The sequence below is a fragment of the Gymnoscopelus braueri genome (genome assembly GCF_963280865.1).
Source record: "Gymnoscopelus braueri genome assembly, chromosome: 14".
NCBI classification, from domain to species: Eukaryota; Metazoa; Chordata; class Actinopteri; order Myctophiformes; family Myctophidae; genus Gymnoscopelus; species Gymnoscopelus braueri.
In genome coordinates this window covers 7,799,622-7,826,793 of record NC_137619.1, presented here as the reverse complement: position 1 = coordinate 7,826,793, position 27,172 = coordinate 7,799,622, and the positions used below count along the sequence as shown (strand labels likewise).

At 42.0% G+C, this 27,172-nt stretch overlaps 1 protein-coding gene across 1 annotated transcript in view; it reads left to right on the top strand.

Moving 5' to 3' along the window:
- Positions 1–1,743: 1,743 nt before the first annotated feature.
- The window catches only part of micu1 (mitochondrial calcium uptake 1), a 70,370-nt gene continuing 44,941 nt past the window's right edge, over positions 1,744–27,172 (top strand). The window contains exons 1-4 of the mRNA XM_080448650.1: positions 1,744–1,845; positions 7,751–7,915; positions 14,664–14,862; positions 21,363–21,525. Coding sequence (XP_080304776.1) covers positions 7,752–7,915; positions 14,664–14,862; positions 21,363–21,525 — 526 coding nt within the window. The 5' untranslated portion in view covers positions 1,744–1,845; position 7,751. The remainder of the gene's footprint in view (positions 1,846–7,750; positions 7,916–14,663; positions 14,863–21,362; positions 21,526–27,172) is intronic.

Here is a 27,172-nt window from a genome sequence, read left to right as displayed (position 1 = left end):
AAAAGTAATGGCAACAAATTAAAGCCTACATACAGTACGAAATGTAAAAGTAGTTTACTCATTATGCAGAATTGCCCATTTCACAATCATCTATCCATAAATGCACAGAATCTGTCTGTGTGTGTAACTTCCCCCCGCATATCTCGAGAGATGGACTTCAAACTAGTCATGTATATTGCAAAGGACCCGAGGGTGTGTTGTGCTGAGTGGAAACTCGGTCTGACCCGCTGTTGTCAAGAAGAGAACATTCAAATATCTATGTATCTGTCTGTCTATGTGTGTGTGTGTGTGTGTGTGTGTGTGTAACCTGTAACCTTTTTATGCCCATATATGGAGATCCATGATGTCATCAATATGATGTCATAGCACTGACATTATAGACTGGCCTACACTATGGTACTATGGTGCTATGATAATGGGTACTGCACTAAATACTCTGGCACGGCCCAGGTACAATAACCGGAGCGGCATAAATTCCCTAAAGGGCATTGTTCCCAATTAATTATCTCCGGCAGGCCGACTGTTTTCGCTCTCGCCTGTGTGTGTCTGTGTGTCCATTTGTGTACAGCTAATCCACTGGCTGGACTGAATACAAGAACGCTCGCCCCAAAACACGTTTGCCCCGGGTCAAATCCAGCGACCTTCGTAGCGGTCGCCACCAGGTATTCCTAAAAGTAACCTCAGTAAAACTATGCCTAACCCTTATTCCCAACCTTAAAGGGATAGTTCACCCAAAAGATTACTTATTATTTCTATCAATTACACACCCCATGAAGCCTTGAATTCAAACTCAGCCCTGGGCGGAAATGCTCGTTCTATCTCAATCAAGGAATGAGGAAGTTCTCTCTCTCTCTCTATGGGTCTGGGTAACCCAGCCTGGTGGAAATATGCACTCAGAGGTGTGCACTTTTCTAGTTAGTGATGCATGTTGCAGCTGGGAAATGGTGGGGCTGATTTTAATTAGCTACTTTATGTGCTGCTTGGTAGCCTAATCTGTAATAATACTTAGACTTGTTACATATTATAATATTATAATTTATCAGTTATATATTATGTTTTGTATTAATAATACTAGTAATAATCAATCATAATAATTTATAATAATTAACTTATAACTAAAGCTGTCAAATACTACTAGTAGTGGAATAAAAAGTACAATATTTGCCTCTGATATCATGTAGTAAGTGGAGTAGAAGTGTACTTACTGTCTCTACTTAGTTACTTTGTTTCCACCACAGACACTGGTGCGCATGGTTGGGGGCGTGGCCATGGGCGGGGTTCTTGTTGTGGACCCGGAACTCACTGTTGTGGTCTCCTCAGCGTTGCCATGTCAGCTTTTTATAAGCGACTTTCGGCTTCTTTTTCTGTAAAGTTGCTTGTAAATATTGGTAGTGGCGGGTTGTTTTTTGGGCTTGTTTCTAAAGTGTACTTGCTTACTTAGGCTTGCTTTCAAAAAATAAATAAATATTTAAACCAGTGGTTCTCAAATATTTTTATGAAAATGTTTTGTGCCAGGGAGCATTTGTTAGAAGAATGTTTAAAAAAAAATCCAAATATTCCACATTTTATTGCAAGAGCTTTTCAAAATAGCAGATCAGATCTACAAGTAGGTTTACAGTGCTCATAATGGCCAGTTGCTTCTTTTGGACTTGTTTTCCTTGACCTGGTTGCTTGTTTCTCTCTCTCGCAAAACCTGGCAACGCCGCTGTTGTGGTCTCCTCCTCATCCTCCTCCTGGCAGAGAGCTGTAAGTGAAGAGAAAGTAACACGCATCTAGTAACGTCGAAAAGAAGCCGTCATTTTGGACTGAAAACAGCAGCACGCCTTTACGGTGAAAACCCTTAACGTGAGTAACGGACGCGTTCATTCATTCCACACGCAGGTCAGCTTTGAAACGAAGCACAATAGTGCGTTGTCTGATGAAATACGAGAGAGAGAGAGAGAGAGAGAGAGAGAGCAGTTAAACAGGCTCGGTGCTGGCTAGCTAGCGTTAGCTGTCCTACTGTAGTCTGTCTGTAGCAGGTCTGACCTGACATCTACCTGCTGGGTTGATGACAGCTTATTAAAGCAAGCGATAGTTTGACAGTTTATGTTTTGAATGCGTTTAGATATAGTGGTTGCGTTGTTTCCTTTTGGGTGTGTTTTGACAGCAGGTCAGCGGGTCTTTGTAATAACAACAACAACAACAATAAAGGTTAAGTTGAGCATCTGCTGCAGTGGATGGATCTATCGTCTGACTACAGTATCTGAAGCAGGAGGTCCTGGTCATGATGATCATGGACAGACACTTTGGGCTTTTCATGTTCACCGTGCATTGACTACAGCAGCGGTTCTCAACCTGTGGGTCTGGGTCCCCACATGATTTCGGTGGGGTCCACACCCACCATCTGACTCCCCAGATGACAGTGAAGTGACAGTTTAAGGACTTGTAAAAGGATCCCTGGCTGATAAGCCAAATATGCCTTAATACATTATAATTGTCCTCTATAACTAAAATGTGAAATTAAAAACACCTTAAATATTGTATTAGTTTTAGAAATAGTTAACCTTTCACTCAATAGGGGCAATGCCTGTTGCAAGTTGATGATGTCATTTGTCCATGTGTGGTTTAGCCCTATGGAATTTATGGAATGCATGTGCAAAAAACACATTTAAAATATCGATTTGATGCTCATGTTTTTTATTTTCCTTTTTAATACCTAAAAGAAAGAAAGAAAAAAAAAAAGACCAGTACTGCATCAAAAGTAATCAACAAACTCTACTATAAAGACTGGTCAAACATTGGCCAAATTGTCAAATAATACAAGAAAGAGGCAAAAGTTGTGAAAATAGTGTGAGCTTGTAGATCTGCTATTTTCACTGTATTTATCTGTGGGAACGAGTCAAACTAAATGTCTCAACTCCTACAATTCCAAGTGCTTATCAGGGTGGGGGGTCCCCAGTTCAAATGTGAATATTGTGGGGGGTCACGGCCTGAAAAGGTTGAGAACCACTGGACTACAGTACCAAGACGGTACTGGGTGGTGTTCAGCATCAATCAATGTTGGTCAGGCACTGTCACATTTAGTTGTGCTGCTAAGTTATCTTAAGTGTTCTGAATGTGAACAAGCTGCTCAACTTATTACAGGACCAAGTTGGTTTATTCTTTATATCATGAGTGGTGTATAAGCACTTATGACAGAGTTGCCCATGAACGTGCAGCCGTTGTTTAGTTTTCCAACATAAAGTTTATAGTTAGAAAACGTCCTCTTCCAGAATAAGCATTCAAGAAAGTTATGTAGGCTGTACTGTCTGGGACTTAAGTCAAGGTCTTAGAAAGACCAAGCACATGAGGATGCTGATAACCTGATAAGATAACCTGGCTCTGCCTGAAATTCAAATGCCTGGCTGGGTGTCCCTGATCCTTTTGTATAAGGATGCCCAGAAAAAGATAAAATCTCACTGTATATATATGTACAGTCAGTTTTTGTATTATATTTAAAAAATATTTGTATGAATTATTTTTGTATGAATATTTGTATTATATTCACCACATGAACCCCAGCATATCTATGCACAGTGAGCTTGTAGATCTGCTATTTTTTGCAAAGAGATTTGGTGTAGACAGAAAAAAAACGGTCCAAGTATAGAGACAACTCAGGTCCAGTTTACTTGGTCTAGATGGTTTTATGTGGTTAACAACCTGTATTATTTATTACTCATGTACAGTATATGAGCTGTTTGAACTTGTAAGATGAGTCTCATTGATTGATTCCCAAAATAACTGAGTAACAATAAGGCAGTGGTCCTCAAAGTGGGGTCCGGGTACCCCCAGGGGTCCTTGAGGGAGTTCCAGGGGGTCCCCAGCTAAATGATAGATAGTTAGTTAGTAGGAACCAAATGGACCCTTATGGGTCTGTAACAAAGAGAGTGTACAAATGGAACCAAATGGACCCGTTCCATTTGTACACTCTCTGAGTTAAATGAACATTTATTTTACAATATAAATTGGGGCCCCAGAGATAGAAATGCCATTAAATGGGGGTCCGTAGCCTAATAATGAATGTCAAACTGGGGGTCCTTGAAATAAAAATGGTTGAGAATCACTGCTAGAGCCGTAAGAATCTTCTCTTATGGGGGTCCCTGGCATATCTTTTCAAATGGGGGGTCCGCGGGCTAATAAGTGTCAATTTGGGGGTCCTTGACATGAACAAGTTTGAGAACCACTGCAATAAGGGACAAGTCTTTTCGTTTCCAAATAAGGGACGTTTCTCACAATCTAATGTGTCCTAATGTGTCACTTAACTGTTGCTAGTTTGGAAACAATGTGTGTGGTTTGCACTATATTGGCCAGATTGAAAGAACTTCTGCCTTTAAATACTCCACTGCGAAATACTAATGAAAAAGTAGTGTTGTTTACTGGGACACATTAACAAATCCAGCCGTTATGTTATCTTGTCAGGATCAAATGATATGAGACGAGAGAAAAAACTAAGCTACTGATGAAGTACCTAATTTCTTCTTGGCTCAGGCTTGATAAGAAAAGATTAGGCAAATCTTTATTCATCTCTGGAGGGAAATTCTGTCGAAAGTAAAAACAAACACAAGACAAATAAGATAGTTAAGCTTAAATTGGGCACAAAGTATCTGCAATGGGTCTCTGAATGAATCTGTCGAGAAATATCCAGAGTTTATCAAACAACAACTATTCATCAACAATGAATATATGAATGACAATATGTCTATCAATGAATATCTGAATGAATATATTAACCACCTGAACCCCAGCATCCCTATTCTGGGGATAACATTGGGTGAAAATAGCCGATCTACATGGCTATTTTCACCCATTTCATTGGCTATTTTCACGGAAGATATTTACTTGGTTAGTGTACTGTAGAGTGAAAACAGGAGGGGGCCTAGTATAAAGCCCTTGGGAATCAGGTCAACTGAGGATAGGGTTTAAGTGTTAGACGTTATCCTTAACAAGTGGTACAACAGTATGTCAATGTTTGGCTTGCAATCTAGTTCAATGTAGACCTTTTTTTTGGCTGCGGACCCCCTGCAGCGGAGCGGGAGGGGGCGTGGCATTGGAGGAGGTCAGAGAGGTAGCGGGGAGCCTGGTTATTGAGGGCCTTGAAGGTGGTGATCAGTATTTTGGAATCTACTCTGTGTTTTACTGGGAGCCAGTGAAGGTCGTGGAGGAGGCGGGCAGCAGAGTTTTGCACGCATTGAAGTTTCTCCTCTGGAGGTGGCACTGTAAAGGAGGCTATTGCAGACTGTTGACAGGTAGCTGTAGTGTTGCAGGTCCCAGTGGGGTGAACTCCACCATGCCTGACGTCAACCGTCAGTACACACACCAGCAGCCCCTCAACTCAATTGTTATTCATCTTTCCGTGAATTAAAAACCACAGTGCTGCTGTCGGAAATTACGTTTTCATAGCTTAGCTGCACTGTTGGCAATTTGTTTCATCCTTTGATTGGGCTCTCTTTTTCATTAACCACTTAAGACGTAGTTTATACTCCAATCGTACGATGGTGTCGCATTGGTGAACATAGCTGACCTACAAGCTCACGATACAGTGCATCGGAATGTGCGGTGATCTTGTAGATCTGCTATTTTTTAAATGTTTTTACCCATGTTTATAACCTTTAATGACTGGTGTGAGGATTACAGGACTTTTTGCACTGATTGCCATCGGAGACAGGTTTGCCGGCGGTCAGTGCAGGACCAGGTGGGAGAGAGATGAGAGCTCTCCAGATTGAAGGACTTAATATTGTTTTAAGCTTTGGTTCCTTAAGTGGGTGTTAATTCGTTTTGTGAGGGAATTAAATTCTATCAAAGTCTACCTTAGACTGTTAATGCTGAACATTATAAAAGTAATTTGGCTTGCACAGTGATGGGAAAATAGTATTAGTCAATTTGAAACAGTTATATATTATTTGAATCTTTATTATTTACTCAGGTATAGGATTTGGATCCTTACAATGCATTATTCAAGAGGCAAAATCTCAGATCTTCCTGTTTGGCCACCCAGATTACACCTGCTCCTCCAGTCCTACCATGGCAGCTGTTCCAACAATGCGGCCTGTAATCTGGGTGTGATTTTTGACCTCCGACCTCTCCTTCAATGGTCAAGTGACATAGTCAAAATTTCTTATCATTTGTATTTTTATTTCTTCATGGTTAGACTACTGTCCATGTACTCAGGGACAGGGCTCTAACTTGTGCAAAATTCTGCTGCTAGACTGTTAAAACATGACCATGTTACACCCATCCTAGCTTCTCTTCACTGGTTGCCTGTGAGTTTCAGAATTGATTAAGACTTACAAGGCCAAGCTACTTGGTACATTTTATATACGCTGGTCCCCGGATGAGCCTGAACTCAGTGTTAGATCCTCAGGTACTAGGCTAGGGCACTCTTGGTTGTTCCTAAAACTGGCCTCATTAAACTCACCTCATTACCTGGGGCGATTCGACTTTTGCAGCTCGGGCAGGCGGGCACCGAAGCTTTAAGCGCCCTGCCTGAGGAACTAAGGCTTGTAAAGTCAGCTTGTCATCTTTTAAATCACTAATGAAAACATTTTTATATCAACGGCAGGCCTTTTGGTCATCTCCATTTATCTTATGGCTTTTTTTATACCTTCTATTTGTTTTTAATGGATGTTTACTTTATCTTTAACATTTTCAGCTTTACATTTTTTGTCTCTTTCATGTTAACGGTAGGGTAGTTAAGATTGTTAGATTAGTAGTTCGGTAGTTAGATAGAAGCTCTATATTCTTATAGTCATCATTTCTATATAGAGTGTGTGTACAGTAGCAGGGATCTCCCAGTCTCTCCAGCTCTGTAATAAACAGAAAATACATTTTGAGGTGGGTTGCCAATTTCATCCAATAAGCAGAGAGTACCCATTTATCTGCTTCGAATTAATAGTGTTCCAGTACCAATTCTGTGGAGACTCTGCACATTTCTTGGTCATCATTCCAATTTCACTTGTTTATCCTGTATCCTGTATGAGTATCCTGTATCCTGATCGGATGAAATTGGTATCCTGACCGGAAAATGATATATCAGAATATAGAGCTATTTAACTTATTTAACTGTAGAAAATCACTTACTGCATCTTTTTATTATTACACTACTTTTGCATTGACAAAAAAACAGGAGATTGTTACACGTAATAATTACAAAGAAGTCTGTCATTTTCTAAACAAAACAAAACAACAACATACCATCAACAAAACAACAAAAAACAACAGTTAACAGATAACACACAAAGTGGGTTATAGCTTACTGCATCTTTAAGTTGTTACAAATTAAGTGTATTATTATTTGTCATTCATAATAATTGTTACTTATTATATCCAGAATTATTAATCATATATCATTAATCTTGCTTACAATGACAGAGTTCAGTTGCCCATGAATGTGCAGCCTTTGTTTAGTTTTCCAATCTTAAAGTTTATAGTTAGAAAACGTCCTCTTCCAGAATAAGCATTCAAGAAAGTAATGTAGGCTGTACTGTCTGGGACCTTTCTTTCATTATTAGACATTCTTAAGTCTTCTGAATTGGTGTCAAGATTAAATCTTTCGATTACCAGCTTTACGCACAGCACAAAATGCAACCTAAGACACCCCACACTATGTTTAACATAAGTCTGTGTTTGATAAATTACAAAATGCTAATCTTCTTCTTTCCATTTGACTTTTTGTTCTCCTTCTTTTTTTCTTTCTTTCTTTCTGTCGACCCCTTTGCTCTCCTCTCTGCAGGATGTTCCGCTTGCGGGCCTTGACGGTAGCCTCGGTGGGCCTGGCCCAGGTGTCCCGGCGCTACCACAGCGGGGCGGTGCGGGGGCCCGGCCGCCGGAGGCTGATGCTTGCCGCCCTGGCCGGGGTGACGGGGGTGTCTGCTAGTGCTGGGCTGCTCTGGACCAGGTAGGTGTGCTGTGCACCCAGCAGTGCACTCGCAGAGCTTGTGTATCTGCTACTTTTGAATAGCCAAAAATCTAAAATGACACAGATGCTTTCCTGGTTTTAATGGGTTAAAACACACTCGTGCCCTATTTTATGCTTCCTCGTATGACAGCGTTGTGCAAAAATAACCGATCTACAATTTTGATATGATAATATTTTCACCTATAATGACAGGCTCAAAATAGGGATGCCATTGGGTTGAAAGTGGTTAATTGTTGAAGGAGCACGTCTCCCATTTTCAACCATATGTTCATATAACTGGTACTCACTAATGCTTTATTATAATTATAATAATTATAAGATCTACTCGCTCTGTGTCTCTTTCTCTCCCTGGAAAGTTAGCGTGCTGAAATCAGAGGTCACTGTTGTTGCATCTGTAAAACAAATATAAAAGTTTGAAACTACCACACTGAGTGGGCAGGTTTCTGAACTTACCACAACCCACCTCTGAGACGGTTTATAAATGCAATTGAAAAGAGCGTATATGGACAGAATGGGGCCATCCTAATGAGCATTAGTGAGGAGGACCAATTATATGAACATAAAGGTTGAAAATGGGTGAAGAGCTCCGTGTAAAAGTGCTGCTTCATGCCGTGACATTTATCATTTGAAACCACTAAAATGGTTCTTTCACTCATAATAGGGGGGGACCTCCCTTGGTGCTATATAGCAACAACACCACAAAAACGCTTAAGAACCAATATTTTGTGGGTGTTGGTTGGGTGGAGCAAATCCTGGTAGCACACCCTGCACCTCACTTTTAACATAGTTTATGGTGTGCTCCACCGAAATAATTTGAATTCCACTGAAAGCATATCTGGATTCACTTTATATTCATGCTAATATTCAATTCAATTCAATTCAATTTTATTAAAGTGTCAAATCACAACAAGTTGTCTCAAGACACTTTACATGTAGAGAAGAGACCCGACATCCCACCCTGAGCAAGCAATTTTGCAACAGTGGCAACGAAAAACTCCCTCTTAACTGGAAGAAACGTCAGGCAGACCCTAGGCTCTAGGGTGGCGGCCTTCTGCCTCGACCGTGTCGGGGGAAAGAAGAGAGAGAGAGGGAGAGACAGACAGACAGAGGAGAGACAGAAAGAGATACAGTGCAAGTAGTAACAATAACACTAGCAGCAAATATAATAGTGTAAGATAGTATATGATAATATAATATAGTACAGCAATAGTGTGTATGCAGTATATAATGGTATAATAAAAGAATGTTAAGATAATATACAGTATAGTGTAGTGGTATAGTGTAATGTAGTAGAAATCCACGGTCGTGCTCCATGGAGAGGCCCGGTCCGCAGTCACTGTATTGAGCCGCAGCTGGGGGTCCATGGACCTGCGACGTGGGAAATAAAAGAAACTCCGGGGAGCAGGTCCCCGGTTGTAGAATTAGTGGCAGGCCTTACTAGAGCGTGAATCCGTACAGGGTTAATTACGATTGTACCAATGGGACACAAACCCACACAACCAAAGGGAGGACGAGAAAAGAGAGGACGAGAGGAGAGAGGAAAAGGGGGGGAGGGGGGGGAGAGGATGACTATAGGGTGACTGAGTCTATACACTTTGGCTATAGGCTTTATCATAGAGAAAGGTTTTTAGTCTAGTCTTAAATTTACAGAGTGTGTCTGCTTCACGGACTGAGACTGGGAGAAGGTTCCACAGCTGAGGTGCCTGAAACTTAAATGCTCTACCTCCTGTTCTTTTTTTTTGGGGGGTTTCTTGGAGCTGTAAGCATTTTTTCATACTGTGGACGCAATGGTGTTCTGGCTGGTTTATAGGGCTCGATGAGTTCTTTGAGATATACTGGTGCCTGTCCATTGAGAGCCTTGTATGTGAGGAGGAGAACTTTAAACTCTATTCTGTATTTAACCGGGAGCCAGTGCAACGAGGCCAATGAAGGAGTGATATGATCTCTTCTTCTGGTTCCTGTCAGTATGCGCGCAGCGGCATTTTGGACTAGCTGCAGGCTTTTTAGGGACTTACTTGGGCAGCCTGATAATAAAGCGTTGCAATAGTCCAGCCTAGAGGTAACAAATGCGTGGACAAGTTTTTCTGCATCATTTTGGGACAGAATGTGCCTAACTTTTGCAATATATAGATATTGTTTGTACTCGTAGGCCTGCAGAGTGTCTGATGTAAAATAAGTAGGTAAAATGCATGCAATGAATCAGAAATGTCTAATGCATTAAACAAGACGGGTGTAACGGCATGGCTTCATGTGGCCAGACTGTGCTGTCAGTCATCTCCATTTTTGGTCATGATTTCATCACAGTGTGATTCTATTATCAAATTAAAGTTAAATATTTAAAAAAATTTAGGGGGGTACTTATTTGGCCTACTAAATCTGGTGCTGGTCAGTCCAGCGGTTTGCAAGATTAGCCTCGTACACACTCACAGACCCATTTATAGACAGCTCTGCCTCCTACAGAGCCACAGCGTAAAGATAATGTGGGGTAAATAATGCGGATAATATTTTTTATTATACGATAGGAAGCGTTATTTGTTGTTGTGGTGCTTGATAGTGGCCGCTGCTCAGGAAGTGAGACAAGAAGACCACCCGGGAAGAGTTTAGTGTTTTTCAACATTATCTTTTGTTCATCATTACATAACCAGGTAAAGATTGCCTGAAACACATGTGTCACATTCTCTGTTATATCAGTTTATTTAAAATGGGCTGTTTAATGATAAAGTCTGAAACAGACATTTGACTGTCAAACCAATGCATGGATCAGATTAGAGTTGAGTCCAAAGAAAAACTACTATTTGGAGAAGAAACTAAACTGAGTTCTGTTGACAAACTGCTGCTCATTAGGTTCTAAACCATTCCCCATTAGTATTCTATGCTACATTCGCAAGGTTCAAAACTAGATTTCTCATCCAAATTGGGCAGTTATTTCCAAAGTGATTAAACCCAAGACTTTGTTTTATTGCATTCCAAAGAAAACTAAACCAAAGAAAGTCTTAGAAATCTCTAAATTAGTTTAAGATCTGATTGATTTGAGCAGAGCACGTCACACACTAACATGATTATTTTTGAAAAGGCCCCAGACGGACCTCCTTCCAGGCTATGGTGTATATATAGTCTATCATCGTTTGGCCTAACGACTCATCTAAAATAGCTAATCACAGAGGGAGGAAATAGAATAGAAAGCCCAATTTTCTTTTGAGGAAATGGAATGTTCACAGTTCGCATAATCCTGTTGAAGTTCATATACATTTTTTAAGCTCTTGAAGATCCAATCATCACTATAAAGCATCATTATAGAGAGCCAGTATGGGTCAGGAGGTAGAGCGGCCGTCTTGGAATTGGAAGGTTTCTGGATTCGATCCCCGGCTCCTCCTGGCTTTTTTGTCCTTGAACAAGACACTCAAAAGGGATAGTTCACCCCCCAAAAAACTTTTTTTCTATTGATTAGTCACCCCATGGAGACTTGAATTCATGCATTCATTTTGCACACAACGATAACGATGTGGCCGTCCACATTGATGAATTGTCTATTCTTCTATTCTGTATCTGTAGCCTACTATTCTATACCTGCATATTATTCTGTGCATGCATATTTTCATGGCAATGACAAGCAGTACGATCCGTTGATTGTGATCCAGCTGCGTGACATGCCATAAGTGATCGGCGAAATGACACTGGGTGAGCGTAGTGTATTCCGATCCTATGAAGCCAACACGGTCGATTACTCCGTCCTTGCATCTAATCCTCTCCTCCTCGCTGGGGGCGGGGCTAACGCGCGATCGGAGGCCGCGAGGCCAGTGAGTGAGTGTGAAAGTTGGGGTATTGGAATTCAGCTTTATCCTCTTAACTGCTCTCAATGAGCGGCCCTGCGCCCTCGGTGAGTGAATGTGTGTGGGTGAATGTATAATGCACTTTCTAAAGCGCTGAAAATGAATGATACGGTCAAAGTTCTCTTTTTACATTTAAGGTGTGTTGATAAATGTATGGCATCAACTCATGCATTGAGTAACGGGCAAGAAATTGTTTTTTCTCCTGTATAGCTGAAAAAGCAGCAAACCATCCTTTCATTACTTGGAACAGCTAAAAGGGGAGTTGAGAGGCATGAGGGAGAGCCCACAGTTAAAGCACCCCAAATAACAGTCACTCTGACTAAACACCCAGTACAGACTGAGTCTTAGAAAACAACACATCTGCAGATAGATGAAAAGTCAACAGCGAAAGGGCCTTTCTGGGTGGAGTTTCCATGTTCTCCCCGTGTCCCCTAGGGTAGGTACCCTCACAAAAAACATGCAGTAATCCTCTATACTGCCTCCCCCTGGTCAGCTGGGGCGCCTGATGGAGGGGAAAGGAACTGGTTGGAATAACGTGTTCCTTCCAGGAACACGTTATACGCCTGATGGAGGGGAAAGGAACTGGTTGGAATAACGTGTTCCTTCCAGGCACTGCATCCTACTGGGGAAACTCCCCCCTGTCAGGTGATAAGAAGCGGCCTGCTCACTCCTCATACATTGAAGGAAGCATGAGCTTAGTTGGGGGCTCTCCCCAGGCTGGAAGAGGGAGTGTAGCACCCATGATTACAGCTTAGGCAATTGGCACTGGGTGAAAAAAATGGGTTACAAAAATTGTGGAATAAAAATAAAGTCAACAGATTGTTACAATAGTTACAATTAGTTAATAATTTATTTTTTTGTTGTATCAAATCAAACATCACAAGATATGACTGGAAAATATTGCTCTTGCAACTACATTTACATTTTTTTAATCAACATAGCTTAGCCATGTTATATGATATGATATGTAAAGTACACGTTATCAACAAAATAATATTACTGGGACCACTGCAGAAAACTGCAGATGAACATAATGTGAACAAGGGGTAAAACATACTCTCTCGCCATGCCTTTCGGCCTGGCGGAGACAATAATGTGATTTTTCATATCATAGACATTCCCTCTGACTATCCCTCTCTAACAAATTGCCCACAGTTTCACAAACAGGCTGCCTCCTGCAGAGCCGGGCCGTAAAAAAAAAAAAAAAAAGGGTTTTAAATTGAATAGCTCTTCAGTGCTTATGTTCAGCCAATATGCAATTGCTGCGCACTCTGTTCAAGTGTCATTTCCTTCCTTGTCGCATTCCAAAGCCACCATCCCCTGGGTGTGAGATGGACTTTATGATGGCACTCCCATGACTAACAATACTAGTGGTAGTTAACCCATTCAGACCGGGAACGCATCTTGTGTGTCATTTTAGATTTCAACCACTTTTTTTAACCATATTTTATACTTTGGCTATTCAAAAATAGCAGATATACAAGCTCATAGCGCGTCACTTCGTGCCGCGCAATGAGCTTGTAGATCTGCTATTTTTTTTTAATCATGAAAATTTGCCTGGACGATTGGCGTAACTGTCTGGGCACCTAGGCTGGTGGTAATCCAGCCTGAGAGTGTGTCGCGGGTTCGATTCCCAATCCCGGCGGCCTTTGCTGCATGTCACTCCCCATCTCTCTCGCCATTTCCTGTCAGCCTACTGTTCTATCAATAAAGACATAAAAAAATCTTTAAAGAAAAAAAGAATCATGAAAATTTGTGCAATCTTTGTGTACATATTTTTTGCTTCTGGAGGTCCCTGGAACAAAACGTTTTGAGATGTGGGTCCACGGCCAAATACATATAATTTTGGGGGTCAAAAAAGTTAGCGAACCACTGATATAGCAGCCATACGTTTTTCAGAAAACATTTGTAGAATGGGCATCAGGTCTTCATGGGTTAAGATGTGGTGCTAGGTTCCGGCCCTGATGTGAGAGCTCCTTGGGGACACTGTAGAAAAGGAGAGTGAGCATGACGGATTGCACCCATAGGGTGCTTGAAAGTGATAGGATGAGACCAAACCCCCGGCCCCAACCTGAGGCCTAATGCTGGCCATGTCTCATTAAACTGAATTATTCAAGCAACCCCCCCTGGGTGGGACTTGGCTATTTGTTATTATTACCATTCCAATTTTCAATTTAGTCTGAAAATGTCCAAGTGGGAACTTGTCCATGGCAAATTAGCCACGTATACAAACAAGGATGCCCAGAGCAACAGGAGCATCCCTCTCTCACTCTCTACCTCTCTCCACCTCTCTCTTTTTCTCTCTCTCTCTCTCCTTTTCTCTCTCTCTCTCTCTCATTCCATTTATTTGTGCAGCCATGTTTGAATTAACCCATTAAGCCCGGGAACGCATTTGTGTCATTTTTAGATTCCTTTAGCTATTCAACAATAGCAGATATACAAATTACAAGCTCATATTAGAGTGCCGCACTACGAGCTTGTAGATCTGCTATTTTTTGAAAAATCGTGAAAATCTTTGTTGCTATATATCAGTGGTTCTTCAACTTTTTCATGTCAAGGACCTCCCAGAATTATATGTATTTGGCCACGGACCCCCATCTGAAAATATTTTGTTCCAGGGACCCCCAAGGGGAAAGATTTGAGCTAAAAATGTATTCAAAGATTTGCTCACATTTCCAAGATTATTTTTTCCAAAAAATAGCAGATCTACAAGCTCATAGCGCGGCACTCGGTGCAGCGCTATGAGCTTGTAGATCTGCTATTTTTGAATAGCCCAAAGAAATCGTGAAATGACACAGATTCTCTCCCGGTCTTTAATGGGCTAATCTCCGTGCCAACCTCATAACCTCCCCACAGGTCCTATAACTTGAGCCCCTGTTTTGCTTGTTGAAACGCAGAGCGCATGCCGACGCCGGGCCGTCCGTCCGCCACGCCGAGCAACCGGAGGCGGAGGAAGCAGAGCTCCACGCGAAAGACGCCGAGTCTGACGCCGAGTCTGAGAAATCTGTGGAATCCAGCGGCGGAGAGGAAGGAGAGGAGGAGGAGGGAGGCGATGCAAAGAAGAAGAAACCACGCTCTGGATTTCGTGACCGCAAGGTAATCAATAAACGACAAACAAAACATCCAGCCACATATGCGGCTATTCAATCAGTCCCCCGTTTACTGTAATTGGCCCGCAAGATGGCGTTTTCAGAGCACACCCCGCCCCAACGTCCCCATCAGACAGTGTCAGTGTATTTTTGACAGTATATTTTATGGAGCTGCGCAAAAGCCAATCAGTGTACATATCCTTTGTCATAAATGTACCACCCACTAAATGTCATTGCTGTTAACTCTTTAAGACCTGAGAACGCATCTGTGTGTCATTTTTAGATTTCGTTGGGCTATTCAAAAATAGCAGATCTACAAGCTCATAGCGCGGCACCGAGTGCCGCGCTATGAGCTTGTAGATCTGCTATTTTTGAAAAATCGTGAAAAATTTTGTGCAAATCTTTGAATATATATATATTTAAAGCGAGCATTTCTAGCTAAAATGTTATTGCTTCTGGGGATTCTACAAATGTCTTCTAAATCAGTTTAAAACAGTTTTCTGAAACACTTATGTTGCTATAATATTAATGTCAGTGTCAAGGAGCCCCACAACGATATGTATTTGGCTGCGGACCCCCATCTAAAAAAAAAAAAATCCAGGGACCCCCAGAAGCAAATATTTGAGTAAAAAACTATTGCTTTATAGATATATATTCAAAGATTTGCACAAAAAAAAACACGATTAAAAAAAAAATAGCAGATCTACAAGCTCATAGCGCGGCACCGAGTGCCGCGCTATGAGCTTGTAGATCTGCTATTTTTGAATAGCCAAAAGTATAAAATATGGATAAAGTGGTTACACAGATGCGTCCCCCGGTCTTAAAGGGTTAATTAGGTTGTGGATGAAAAAGTACCAGCAATACAGCAAGAGGGCATTTGACAGGAAGCCAGCTAAACCCAATTTCTGGCAAAAGCACTTAATTATTTTCAGACGAACTGGCAGAGAGAATGAAGCTGTATAACAATAGGCAGAAGTTTGGCATGGGACATCTTTCATGTATGTGTGTAGATGTGAAAAGCGAGAGAGAGGGAGACTTGGATAAATGAATGGAAGAATAATCATCCTTGCTGCAGTCTGCTGGAAAGGCTTTGATGTCTGGGATGTCTGTCCAGAATAACTAAACTTTGTATAGTTTTGTAGATAAAAGGTTTGTGTTGTTGTGAGCATCATACTCAGTATGTCAGATAATGAGGCTAGTTTTTATAAACCATGTTGTCTTTGAAATGTAAAGACTACGTATTTTCATACAGCAGGTTTTTTTCTAGCCTGGGATCCAGACTGCTCCGATGCGTTCGGTAGATTCCTTTTTCTCAGTCTGGAAAGCCTCCTAAAGCGACTCGCGGCGTCTGATTGGTCTTTAGGAGGGGCGGGACCAGTGTTGTCCAATGTAAAACTCAAGTCACTTCCTGACTTGCCTAAGTAATTGTCAAATAGGAGGCTGGCCAGACTGATAAGCGAAGTGGGGGGGAAAAAAAACGTAGTGAATCAGGCTGGATCCCAGGCTAGGTTTTTCCTGGCTCAGAAAATGGACCTTTGGGGGCGGGGTGACTATGCACAGCAGTCAGCATGATTGGTCCACATCATCATGACTATGCGCAACAGTAAAAGCATTGATACCTTATTTGACAGAAATCTATGCATTTTCCTGTTATTTCTGATCATTTGATCAGAGAAAAAAAAGCTAAGCTTTGCAATTGTCACGTAAAAATCACTGATCGTTGAATGTCAAATGAACTCCAGCGCTGGTATTTTGAATCTCTGGCATAAGGAACCGACATAGACCATAAAGCTTTTCATTTGGAAGGCTCTGGTAAGCTGCTTGTTGCATTTAAGTTCTTTTCAGACGGCGTCTAGTAATTCATTTTCCTTGAGAGGCGAGCGAGCAGGTAGGGAGGCGTGGGCAATCTGAGACGACAATCCTGTGAAACTGTCACGCTTGGGCTTGTTTTGAGCGTGTGCCCAGTTGCACTCGCCCGTGCCAGAGTTGACGTGCCGGAGAAAAGCGGTTGAATGGGCTGAACTTGAAACAAGCTATTAAACACACTTGCAGAGGATTTGAATTGCTATTTTTATTCTCAATCCTAGTCCTTTTGGCCCTGGTGATTTTCCTTTGACGCTGGGTAATCCATTCAGACCGGGAACGCATCTCTAGTAATTTTTTAGATTTCTTTGGCTATTCAAAAATAGCAGATATACAAGCTATACACAAGATGCACAAGCTTGTAGATTTGCTATATTTTTGTGAATATTTGTGCAAATCTTTTAATATATATATTTTTAAAGCGAACATTTTTTAACTCAAATCTTTGCTTCTGGGGGATTCTACAAATGTCTTCTAAATCCTAACAGTTTTTTTAAAAAACTTATATTGCTATAATATCAGTGGTTCTCAAACTGTTTCATGTCGAGGACCCCCAAAATGATATGTATTTGGCCGCGGACCCCCATCTCAAAATATGTTGTTCCAGGGACCCCCAGCAAAAATTTGAGTTTAAAATGTTAAAATATACATATATTCAAAGATTTGCACACATTTTCACAATCTTTCAAAAATAGCAGATATACAAGCTCATAGCGCGGCACTCGGTGCCGCGCTATGAGCTTGTAGATCTGCTATTTTTTAATAGCCAAAGTGTAGAATAGTGGTTTAAGTGGTTACACAGAATATGTTTAAACATCATGGGGGAGGAGGGCCACAAATTCCTCTATGCAGGAAAAACTCTGATACAGAATGTGTGTGCATGTTTACTTGTGTATGTATGCTGTAGACTGTGACAGCTCTGGAGTCTGTCAACGTGTTGATGGATTTGTGTGGAGTCTATACTGCTTTCTCAGCAGACTTTATGATATTGCACTTTTCTGTTTGTGTTGCTGAGTAGCTTGTATCGACAGTAGGGATTGAATCATCGAGCCTAATGCCTGTTACTAAGAGAACAGCATTTCCACCTTCCAGCGGTTCAGCAGATAAATCACCATTGATGTCACATCTCGGGTGCTACCCACAAAATCTCAGAAAATGGTGTATTTTGGGCTTCAGTCTTCCTCTAATCTTTTGTGTATGTGCATGTGTGAGAGTGTCAGGGCGGGGGAATTGGGATAAGCCAGAGATGCTGAATGCGTTTTAAGGAAAAACAGCTTCGGCCTCCATCACTGTGGGTGATGCTCAGATCAATAGCCTATAATTGAGATGGGAGCTACAGAGAGATGACATAGCTGACTCTCCATCACTTCGGGTATTCCCTGGCACCGCCACTTCTTCGTCTATATGCTAATAGCTGTGGGTGATTCCCCCGAAGTCCTGCAGGCTCTGCAGAATCGTGCGATGTGTCATTGTGTTGTGAGGTGTAGATCGTCTATTTAGTTTTTGGCAAGCAAATTTAATTATGAGCGTTCGGCTTTAACCACATGAACACTAGCCCGCCTATTTTCGGGCGACCGTTCAGGGAAAATTGCAGATCTACAAGCTCACAAAGCACTGCAACGTTATGTGTCGTGAGCCTGTAGATCTGCTATTTTTTTTGCAGATGAGATATGGTGTCAAGGGAAAAAAGGAGTGGACCAGGCAAGTATAGAGTCCAAGGGAACTCCGGTCAGCTAAGTCTATAGGGTTTTGATTGATTGATTTTCGTGCGGATGGTCGTGGGGTTTCGAACCCTGCCTGGGGTCGACGTCAGCAAGGGCATGCGGTCGCAACGGGTTCCTAACGCCAAATCAACTTATTGGCTTAGGAATGCGACAAAAACTAAACAATATCCATGAATTCAAGTCTCCATGGGGTGACTAATCGATAGAAGAAAAGCCATTATAGGGGTGAACTATCCCTTAAGTGGTTATGACAATATGGAAGGTAAACTCACAGTGTTACAGTGCCTTTCCAAGGATCATTGCTCAGGAACCTTATAGTAACTAACTCCTGCATGTCATGATGTCACTACGAATACTTTCATGAAATACAGGGACAATGAAGTGAAAAGGGTCAGGAGAAGGAGACATACTGTATTAAAGGAGTTTGTGTCTCCTTAACACATCAGATGCCAGAATTTTATAATAACAGATTACGTTCTGTGCCAGAAATCTCACCCACTGTCTGCAACGCTGCGCTGTTTAGAGCTGTGGACTCCACGGCGAGCACACGCACGTAAACAATGCATGCGTGCACAGCAATGGATGGTCCTGGCTAAAGCCTGGAACAACAACATGTCTCACGCGAGTCACCATTGCGGAGCGATCGCGCATCGAGAATGACTCGTTTTGCCCACTGTAAAAAGTTAAGGAGATACAGAGGTTTTTAGCAAGGAGACAGAATGGAAGCGGATGGGAGCCAGATTTTTTGGCACGGTGATCCATCTGTCCCTTATTTCTTAGAGTGTTCATGGGTGATTCCAGCTAGCCCCCCCCCCCCCACCCCGTGTGAAAAAAACGAAAAAACAAAAAGACTGAAAACACGGTTTGAACCGTGTTCGGCACCTAAGCGCTACTCTGTGAAAACACGGTTTGAACCGTGTTTGGCACCCGATGTGTTAAAATGGGAGGGCTTACGTTTGGGCATCTTCAAAACAAAAAGGCAGGATGAGTCGAATGCGTCCTTTATTGCTGCACTAGCGACTCCTACTGGTTTGTTGGACCACTTGTTCAGCAGGAACAGGAACTAGAGAAGATTGCGAAAACCTCAGCGTGTTACACTCTCTCCGGGAGGTGAAAAAACAAGCGGCTAGCCACTGCATGTGGACTCCTGTGTATTTGAGGAAGCATGTGGTTGTCTACTGCTATCCCTGGTATCTGTGAGTGTGTACGTAGTAACCACATTTCCATGTGACTGTATGCCAAACAAGCGTCTTGCAACAAAATCGTCTTGTGAGCACTTTAACCGTTTATGGCTTAGGCCTTGTAATAAACCAAAAATGTCGTCATTTTTGCTCGTTTTGATTAAAGTGCCGATAATGCCACTAACAAACCACAGCTTCCTAGTGTGTGTGCCGTGTAGCGTTGTCCTTCTTTACTTGCCTGTGTCATTATTCATGCGTGCTGCTTGTGATGGCTACTAGGCCACGCTGTGATTGAGGTGACCCTCGCTTGGGGGCAGTTGCTTTTCGTTGGGAGTGTCTGCACTCTGTCCCAAGCAATGACAGCTTGTTGTAACCCCTGAAGTCCCCATAGCTCCCTCTGCCCGGGCACTCACCACCGCTCGCTCCCTTAACCCATTAAGACCTGAGGCAGATTCTACAAAATGTCTTCTAAATCCTTCTAAATGTTGCTACATCAGTGGTTCTCAAACTTTTTCATGCCAAGGACCCCCAAAATGATATGTATGACCCGCGGACCCCCATCTCAAAATAATTTGTTTCAGGGACCCCCCCCCCCCCCCCCCAGAAGCAAAGATTTTAGTTACAAATGGTGGCTTTAAAAAAATATATATTCCAAGATTTTCACGATTTTTCACGATTTTTCAAAAATAGCAGATCTACAGTATAAGCTCGTAGTGTGGCTACGAGCTTGCAGATCTGCTATTTTTGAATAGCCAAAGAAATCTAAAAATGACACAGATGCGTGCCCGGTCTTAATGGGTTAAAACACTGTCTTCATTTTTTGCTTTTCGATTATGATGCTGTAATGGAGTCGGGGAGCTGGAGGCCTAACACTGCTCCTTAGTCAGTCGCCTGACAGCTCCATTTTCTGCAGCCACCTACACTCCCCTCTATTCTTGTCACCCCACCCCCCCCTCTCCTCCACTCGGCTCCTTTCACTCCATCTGGAGTGATGGCTACGTTTTTGATTTGACATTTTACACGTCACGCTGTGATTTTCGGCGTTAATGTTTTGTTATCGGGTTAATATTGCCTTAGCAGTCAGCTCATACAACTGAACTGTGTTTCTTTGTGTTTCTGAAACACTGCCAGAGAGTTGTGCTAAGAAGTTTTTATGTCAGCGATCTCACTGGGATACAATCTGTGAATGTGAAAACAAACCCTTTAACCACATGAACACTAGCTTCCCTATTCTGGGGCAAACATTCTGTGAAAATAGCAGATGTAACTGTGATATGTTAGATAGTCTATTGTCAGAGATTTGTTGTAAGAGGGGAAAAAGTAGGGGGCCGGCCCAAATACATATAATTTTGGTGGTCCTTGAATATTTGAGAATGCACTGATATTATAGCAACATACGTTTAAAAAAAGTTTTTAAAAAATGGATTTAGAAGACATTTGTAGAATCCCCAGAAGCAAAGATTTGAGTTACATGTTCGCTTTAAAAACTATGTATATTCAAACTAAAGATTTGCAAAAATAGCAGATCTACAAGCTCATAGCGCGGCACTCGGTGCCGCGCTATGAGCTTGTATATCTGTTATTTTCCCGGTCTTAATGGGTTAAAAGTGTGATAGCGTCCCTTTTAAGTGCACAAGGACTTTACATTTAGAAAACATCCGTCATGATTAACTGTCCCTCTCTCTCTCTCTCTCTCTCTCTCTCTCTCTCTCTCTCTCTCTCTCTCTATGCTTTACCAGGTGATGGAGTATGAGAACAGGATCAGGGCCTACTCCACCCCGGACAAGATTTTCCGCTACTTTGCCACGCTGAAGGTCATCAGCGAGCACGGAGACGCAGAGGTGTACATGACACCCCAGGACTTCATACGCTCCATCACGCCCAACGAGAAGCAGCCAGAGAGTGAGTTCTCCTCAGTCACTCCTATTACCACATTTTTTTATTGTTTTCTTTCTTTCTGTTTTTCAGGTTATCGATTGGCTTTTGTTTTCTCTCCCCCTTGTGTCTTATCTGTGCGGGGCCGGGACGGTAAGCGAGGCTCAATCCGCGCCTCGCCAAGGGCATTCGGGCCCCTTCAGTGATGATGAATCATAAATGCATCCCGGAGACCTGAACAGCCTGGTCTTAGAGTCTTGTGCATGTTTGTGTGTGTGTGTGTGTGTGTGTGTGTGTGTGTGTGTGTGTGTGTGTGTGTGTGTGTGTGTGCTCACTGCAGATAGAGCCCAGATGGTCATCACTGTATTAACGCTTTAACTGCCAGAGTAATAGTGTAATAGTGGTACGCTACTAACTGCCAGTGAAAACGAGCGATTTTTACCAACCCTTGAAAAATCATGGAATATTTTCCGTGAACGCTGTCCTCGCGGCGATCGTCATACATGCACAGGGGTCTCGGGAGTCTCGAAAAAATATTTCATCCTGTCGTGGTAGTCCGTTGCATAGTTGTCACCAGTTGACTGTAGGGCTGTGAATCGTCTGCTATCTCACGAATCGATTCGATTCCGATTCTTGGGGTCACGATTCCGATTTTTATCATTTTTTTTTCAAAACAAACGATTCTCGATTCAAAAATTCAAAACATAGGATTTCAGGATCTACTCCAATCTGCTGGCATGAGAACAGAGTACATTTATGTAGCTTTTAAAATTGTAAAGGTTTTATCAACTGATAATTATGTAAACACACAAAGGTAAATCCAAGATCCTCCCAAAAAAAAAAAAAAAAAAGAGAATCGATTCTGAATCGTCCAACAGTGGAATCGCGATTCGTATTCGAATCGATTTTTTCCGACACCCCTAGTTGACTGTGGCTGGTTTTTGCCAAAAAACTACAGGAACGGAGATAAAGCCATTTTCCCATAGGAAATGAACAGGAAGTAAACAAGCATTTTATTCTTTTAATTTTATTTATTCTCGTCAATTCCGGGTCTGTCGTCATCTGGCAGTGAAAGCATCATACATAGGGTAGCGAACAGCGCAGAATCTGTCGAGTTCCCTCGTCAGTGGCAGGCAAAGAGTTAAGGCCAATACATTGCCATCTGGTATGGCCGTTTTAGATCACATCACCCTTGCCTTAACCACCCATGTCCAGAGTAGCTAAAGACTTAAGACCCCCACCCCCCCAGACGGGGGGCATTCAGTCAATGTGTTGGCATTCGAGGACCTGTGCCAGTTGCTGTGTTTAAAATCCCACCAACCATGATCTGAAATTTGAAGGGAAATACTGTATGAAGGGGAGGCAGGAAGGTGGAGCAGAGATCGAGTCGTCCAATTGGCCGTGAGGGTGATGGGTCCTATGGGGTGGGGGGGGGGTTTATGTGCGAGGGTGACATTACCACACAGCAGTTGGTGTGTTAATCTGAGGCCTCGCACGCAGAGCTAGTGAGTTATATCTGATATGGGGCCACAGGTGGGGTTGGGAAGGCAAGGGGAGCTTAACTTAGCATGGGTTTGTTTCAGCACTAAACACTTCACTTGACTTCACCAGTGTGTGGAATAGAGCATTGGTTCTCAAAGTGGGGTCCGGGGACCCCCAGGGGTCCTTGAGGGAGTTCCAGGGGGTCCCCAGCCAAATGATAGATAGTTAGGACCCTTACAGGTCTCCAAATGATAGATAGTTAGGACCCTTACAGGTCTGTAACTCAGAGAGTGTACAAATGGAACCAAATGGACCCTAACGGGTCCATTTGGTTCCATTTGTACACTCTCAGAGTTAAATTAAGATTGATTTTACAATATCAATTGGGGTCCCAGAGATAGAAATGCCATTTAATGGGGGTCCATAGCCTAATGCATGTCAAACTGGGGGTCCTTTGAAATTTAAATGATTGAGAATCACTGCTAGAGCCGTAAAAAAAAACATTGGCATATCTTTTTAAATGGGGGTCCGCGGGCTAGTAAGTGTCAATTTGGGGGTCCTTGACATGAAAGAGTTTGAGAACCACTGGAATAGAGAATGCAAACTTCTCCGTGGGGCAGGTCTATGGTTGAATGTGATGAACGCCGACCCACACGCCCCACCACCACAGCGCCCAGCTACAGTTTGCTCTGCCAATAAGGCCCTTTGTTGGTTCTGTCGAGTCCATGCTGGCCCTGTCCTCCTCGCACAGCTCAGCACTTCCATCATGTATTTATTGCTGTCAGGAACTTGGCCTATAAGTTGGCCCCGCTCCAGCGGCCCCCCGTTCCATCTCCTGGCATCCCAACTTTTATTTTGACCCCCATAACCACTCTCGTTCTCTCTGTCCCTTTCCTCTCCCCCCCTTACCAAACTTATATTAACACGTTTAGACCGGGAGAAGAATCTGTGTCATTTTTTTGGGCGGTGAAACCGCCCCTATAAGTGAGATTTGGAAAAATGTACATTTTCCTGCGCTGTGATCTGGGCCCAGGAAATTTGTAGAATTATCCTGCGCTGTGATTGGCCAATCACAGTCTATTCAGGACTGTGATTGGCCAGTGTCACATGACACATGTGCATAGCCCTATATAAGTAACCATAACTTGAAAAAAACCAAATATTTGTTTTTTTCAAGTTATGGTTTCGTCCATCATAAAGAGTGTTTCAATAAATGTATTTATCTTTTGTACATTGATTGGTTGACTCCATTCAGTATTGTGATTAGCTAGCAAGACACCGCCCACTTCACACAGGGTGTGATTTTTTTATTTCTTTGGCTATTCAAAAATAGCAGATCTACAAATCTTTGAATATATAGATATATATATACATTTTTAACTCAAATCTTTGCTTCTGGGGGGGTCCCTGGAACAAAATATTTTGAGATGGGGGTCCGCGGCCAAATGCCTATCATTTTGGGGGTCCTTGACATGAAAAACTGTGAGAACCACTGATTATAGCAACATACGTTTTTTCAAAAAAACTGTTAGGACATAGAAGACATCCCCCAGAAGCGAACATTTGAGTTACAAATTCTCACTTTAAAAAATATATATTCATAAAAAAATTCACAATTTTTCAAAAAATAGCAGATCTACAAGCTCGTGTGAGCTTGTATATCTGCTATTTTTGAATAGCCAAAGTATAAAAATATGGTTACACAGATGTGTTCCCGGTCTTAATGGGTTAAAGTAATAATGCTGAGGTGAGCTCCATTGGAAGAGGGACATTGGGAGGAAGTGAGAGAGAAGTCACTAAAGAGATTCTGCACGCAGGGTGTTTTATTATTTATTATGAAGTCATAGGCAGTCATCTCATCTCATCTCCTCTCTCTCCTCAGCCAGCTCAGTGGCTGTGAGATTACCAAGCAGAATACTCCTGGGTCAGCCTTTCTGTTATAATAATGATAATAATAATAATGTGTCTCTAGACGCTCAGAGGCTGACAGCCCCCACTGATGAATTTGTTGGCTTTTTGGCTCAGTAGGTTTTTCTAGCCCATAGTGGTGGTATCAAACCAAATGAATAAATGATAAATGGGTTTTAACCCCTCTTTTTTTCCATTTCCATTTATCAATTGGGAGAGGGTCTTCAGAATGCCACTGTAGAGGTTTGTCATTGGCTTCTTGTCAGCGTTGACCTGAAGGTCGAGAGATTATTGATCCGGTCAGAATGCAGTAATCCCTGTTAGTTTGCTTCCTGATTAGGTCTGATCTGAATATGGAAGTGGAGGGGGATTTACTCCATTTAATAAGGTGTCAGCATTCTCAGCAGATGTTCTTCACCTGTATGTCAGGGTTTTGTTGAAAACGTGTGACCAGTGGTGGAAAAAGTACTCAAACGTTTTACTTAAGTAAAAGTATCAATACCGCCGTGTAGAAATACTCTGTTACAAGTAAAAGTCTGGTATTCAAAATCGACTTGAGTAAAAGTTCAAAAGTATTGGCATCAAAATATACTTAAAGAGCTCACAATGCGACGCCTTTGTGAACTTGTAGGTCAGCTATTGTCAAATAGCCGAAGTAAATATAAGGCTAAAGTGGTTAATGCATGTTTTGTAATATTAATCAAAATCTGCAAAGTAACTAGTAACTAAAGTTTTCAGTGGAGTTTCCTGGAGTCACTGGGTGTTTCAGGTCTTGCAACAGACACCCTCCTCCAGGCGACCCGACCGAGGCTGATCAGACCCCGGCCTGTGTCCAAGTGGCATGCTACTGCCTCCTCTGTCTCTTGAGGGGAGTTAGAGACGGTGCTAATTAGAGGGTTAGGTTTTAGGGTGGCAGGTGAGATGTTAACACATTGGCTGCCAAAAACGCAGATCTGCGTTCTATTTTTAATAAATACGTGGGCTGCCAAGAACGCAGATCTGCGTTCTATTTAAAAAAAAAAAAAAGGTTTTTTTTTTTTTTTTTTTTTTTTGGTTTTTTTTTTTTAATTTGACCCAAAGACCAAGGAGATATGATTGTTCGAAGATTTAGACTCCTATCCACTTCCTTGTTAACTTAAAACTTAAAAATTCTGTATCTCGGCTCCTGAGTACTTTTTTTTTTCAATGAAAAATCTCTGGCAGGCTACAGCTAAAAATCTGAAATAATTCTGGCAGTCAATGTGTTAACAGCAAGTGTTGGCGACACTAGGAGGCTCTACTTGACTCCGGGCCCGGCTCCTCCTTCGTCTGACCAGAAGTGGGCATTCTTCTGTGCGTTGCGTCGTCATGATTGCTGCTAGGCAAGAACATCTAATTCTGCCTTGATGGGTTTTTAAACCCTCCTTGCAGGCTTTACCGCGGTCTGTAGCTTTTAGGTTCTTCCTCACTGAAGAAGTGGTTTGGGCAGCCAACCCACTCTACCCCGGGTCAAGGTTTTCAAATAATTGTTGTGGAGTCAAATTTACTCCAATTAATGTACAATATTTGCCTCTGAGATGTAGTGGATTAGAAGTAACAGGGATCCCACGGGCATGAAATTCCTGGGATTATTTTGAAATTGGAAAATATTTTTTCCACTTCTGATAAAGGTTTGGAATTACTTGAATCTTTTGGAAAATGTAGGATATACATTGTTTTTGTCTAACATTACGTGAAATATGTAACATAGACAAATGTAGTGCTGCGCTGCACGAGCTGCGTGAGTGTGGCCTAATGCATACTGGACACGTGATGAAAATGATAGACTACAAGCCAACAACACCGTAATAGCACCGCGATACGTTGTGAGCTTGTAGATCTGATATTTTTGTCACGTGACACCTTCACTCGACTCTGCCTTTGGGGCATTGATAGCACACTGGTGTAAGAGCCTCATTATTGCACCGTATGATTGCTATAGGCCTGGAAATAAGGTCAAAGTTATGGAAAAGTTTTGAAAATTAATTGTTAAAAATGTGTGGGAACCCTGAAGTAAAAGTATTGACAATTGGAAGTACTCTAGTAAAGTCAAGATACCTCAAATCTGTACTACTTAAGCACAGTACTTGAGTACATGTACTTAGTTACTTTCCACCACTGTAAATAAATAAATAAAGCTGATTCTGATTCTTCAATAAATTTCAATAAAACAGACGGCGAGAAAATAGCCCAAATTACTGAAATTCTCTATGGTGAGCCTTCTAAATCCTCCTTATCTCTCAAAGGCATTTTTATCCACTTCAGG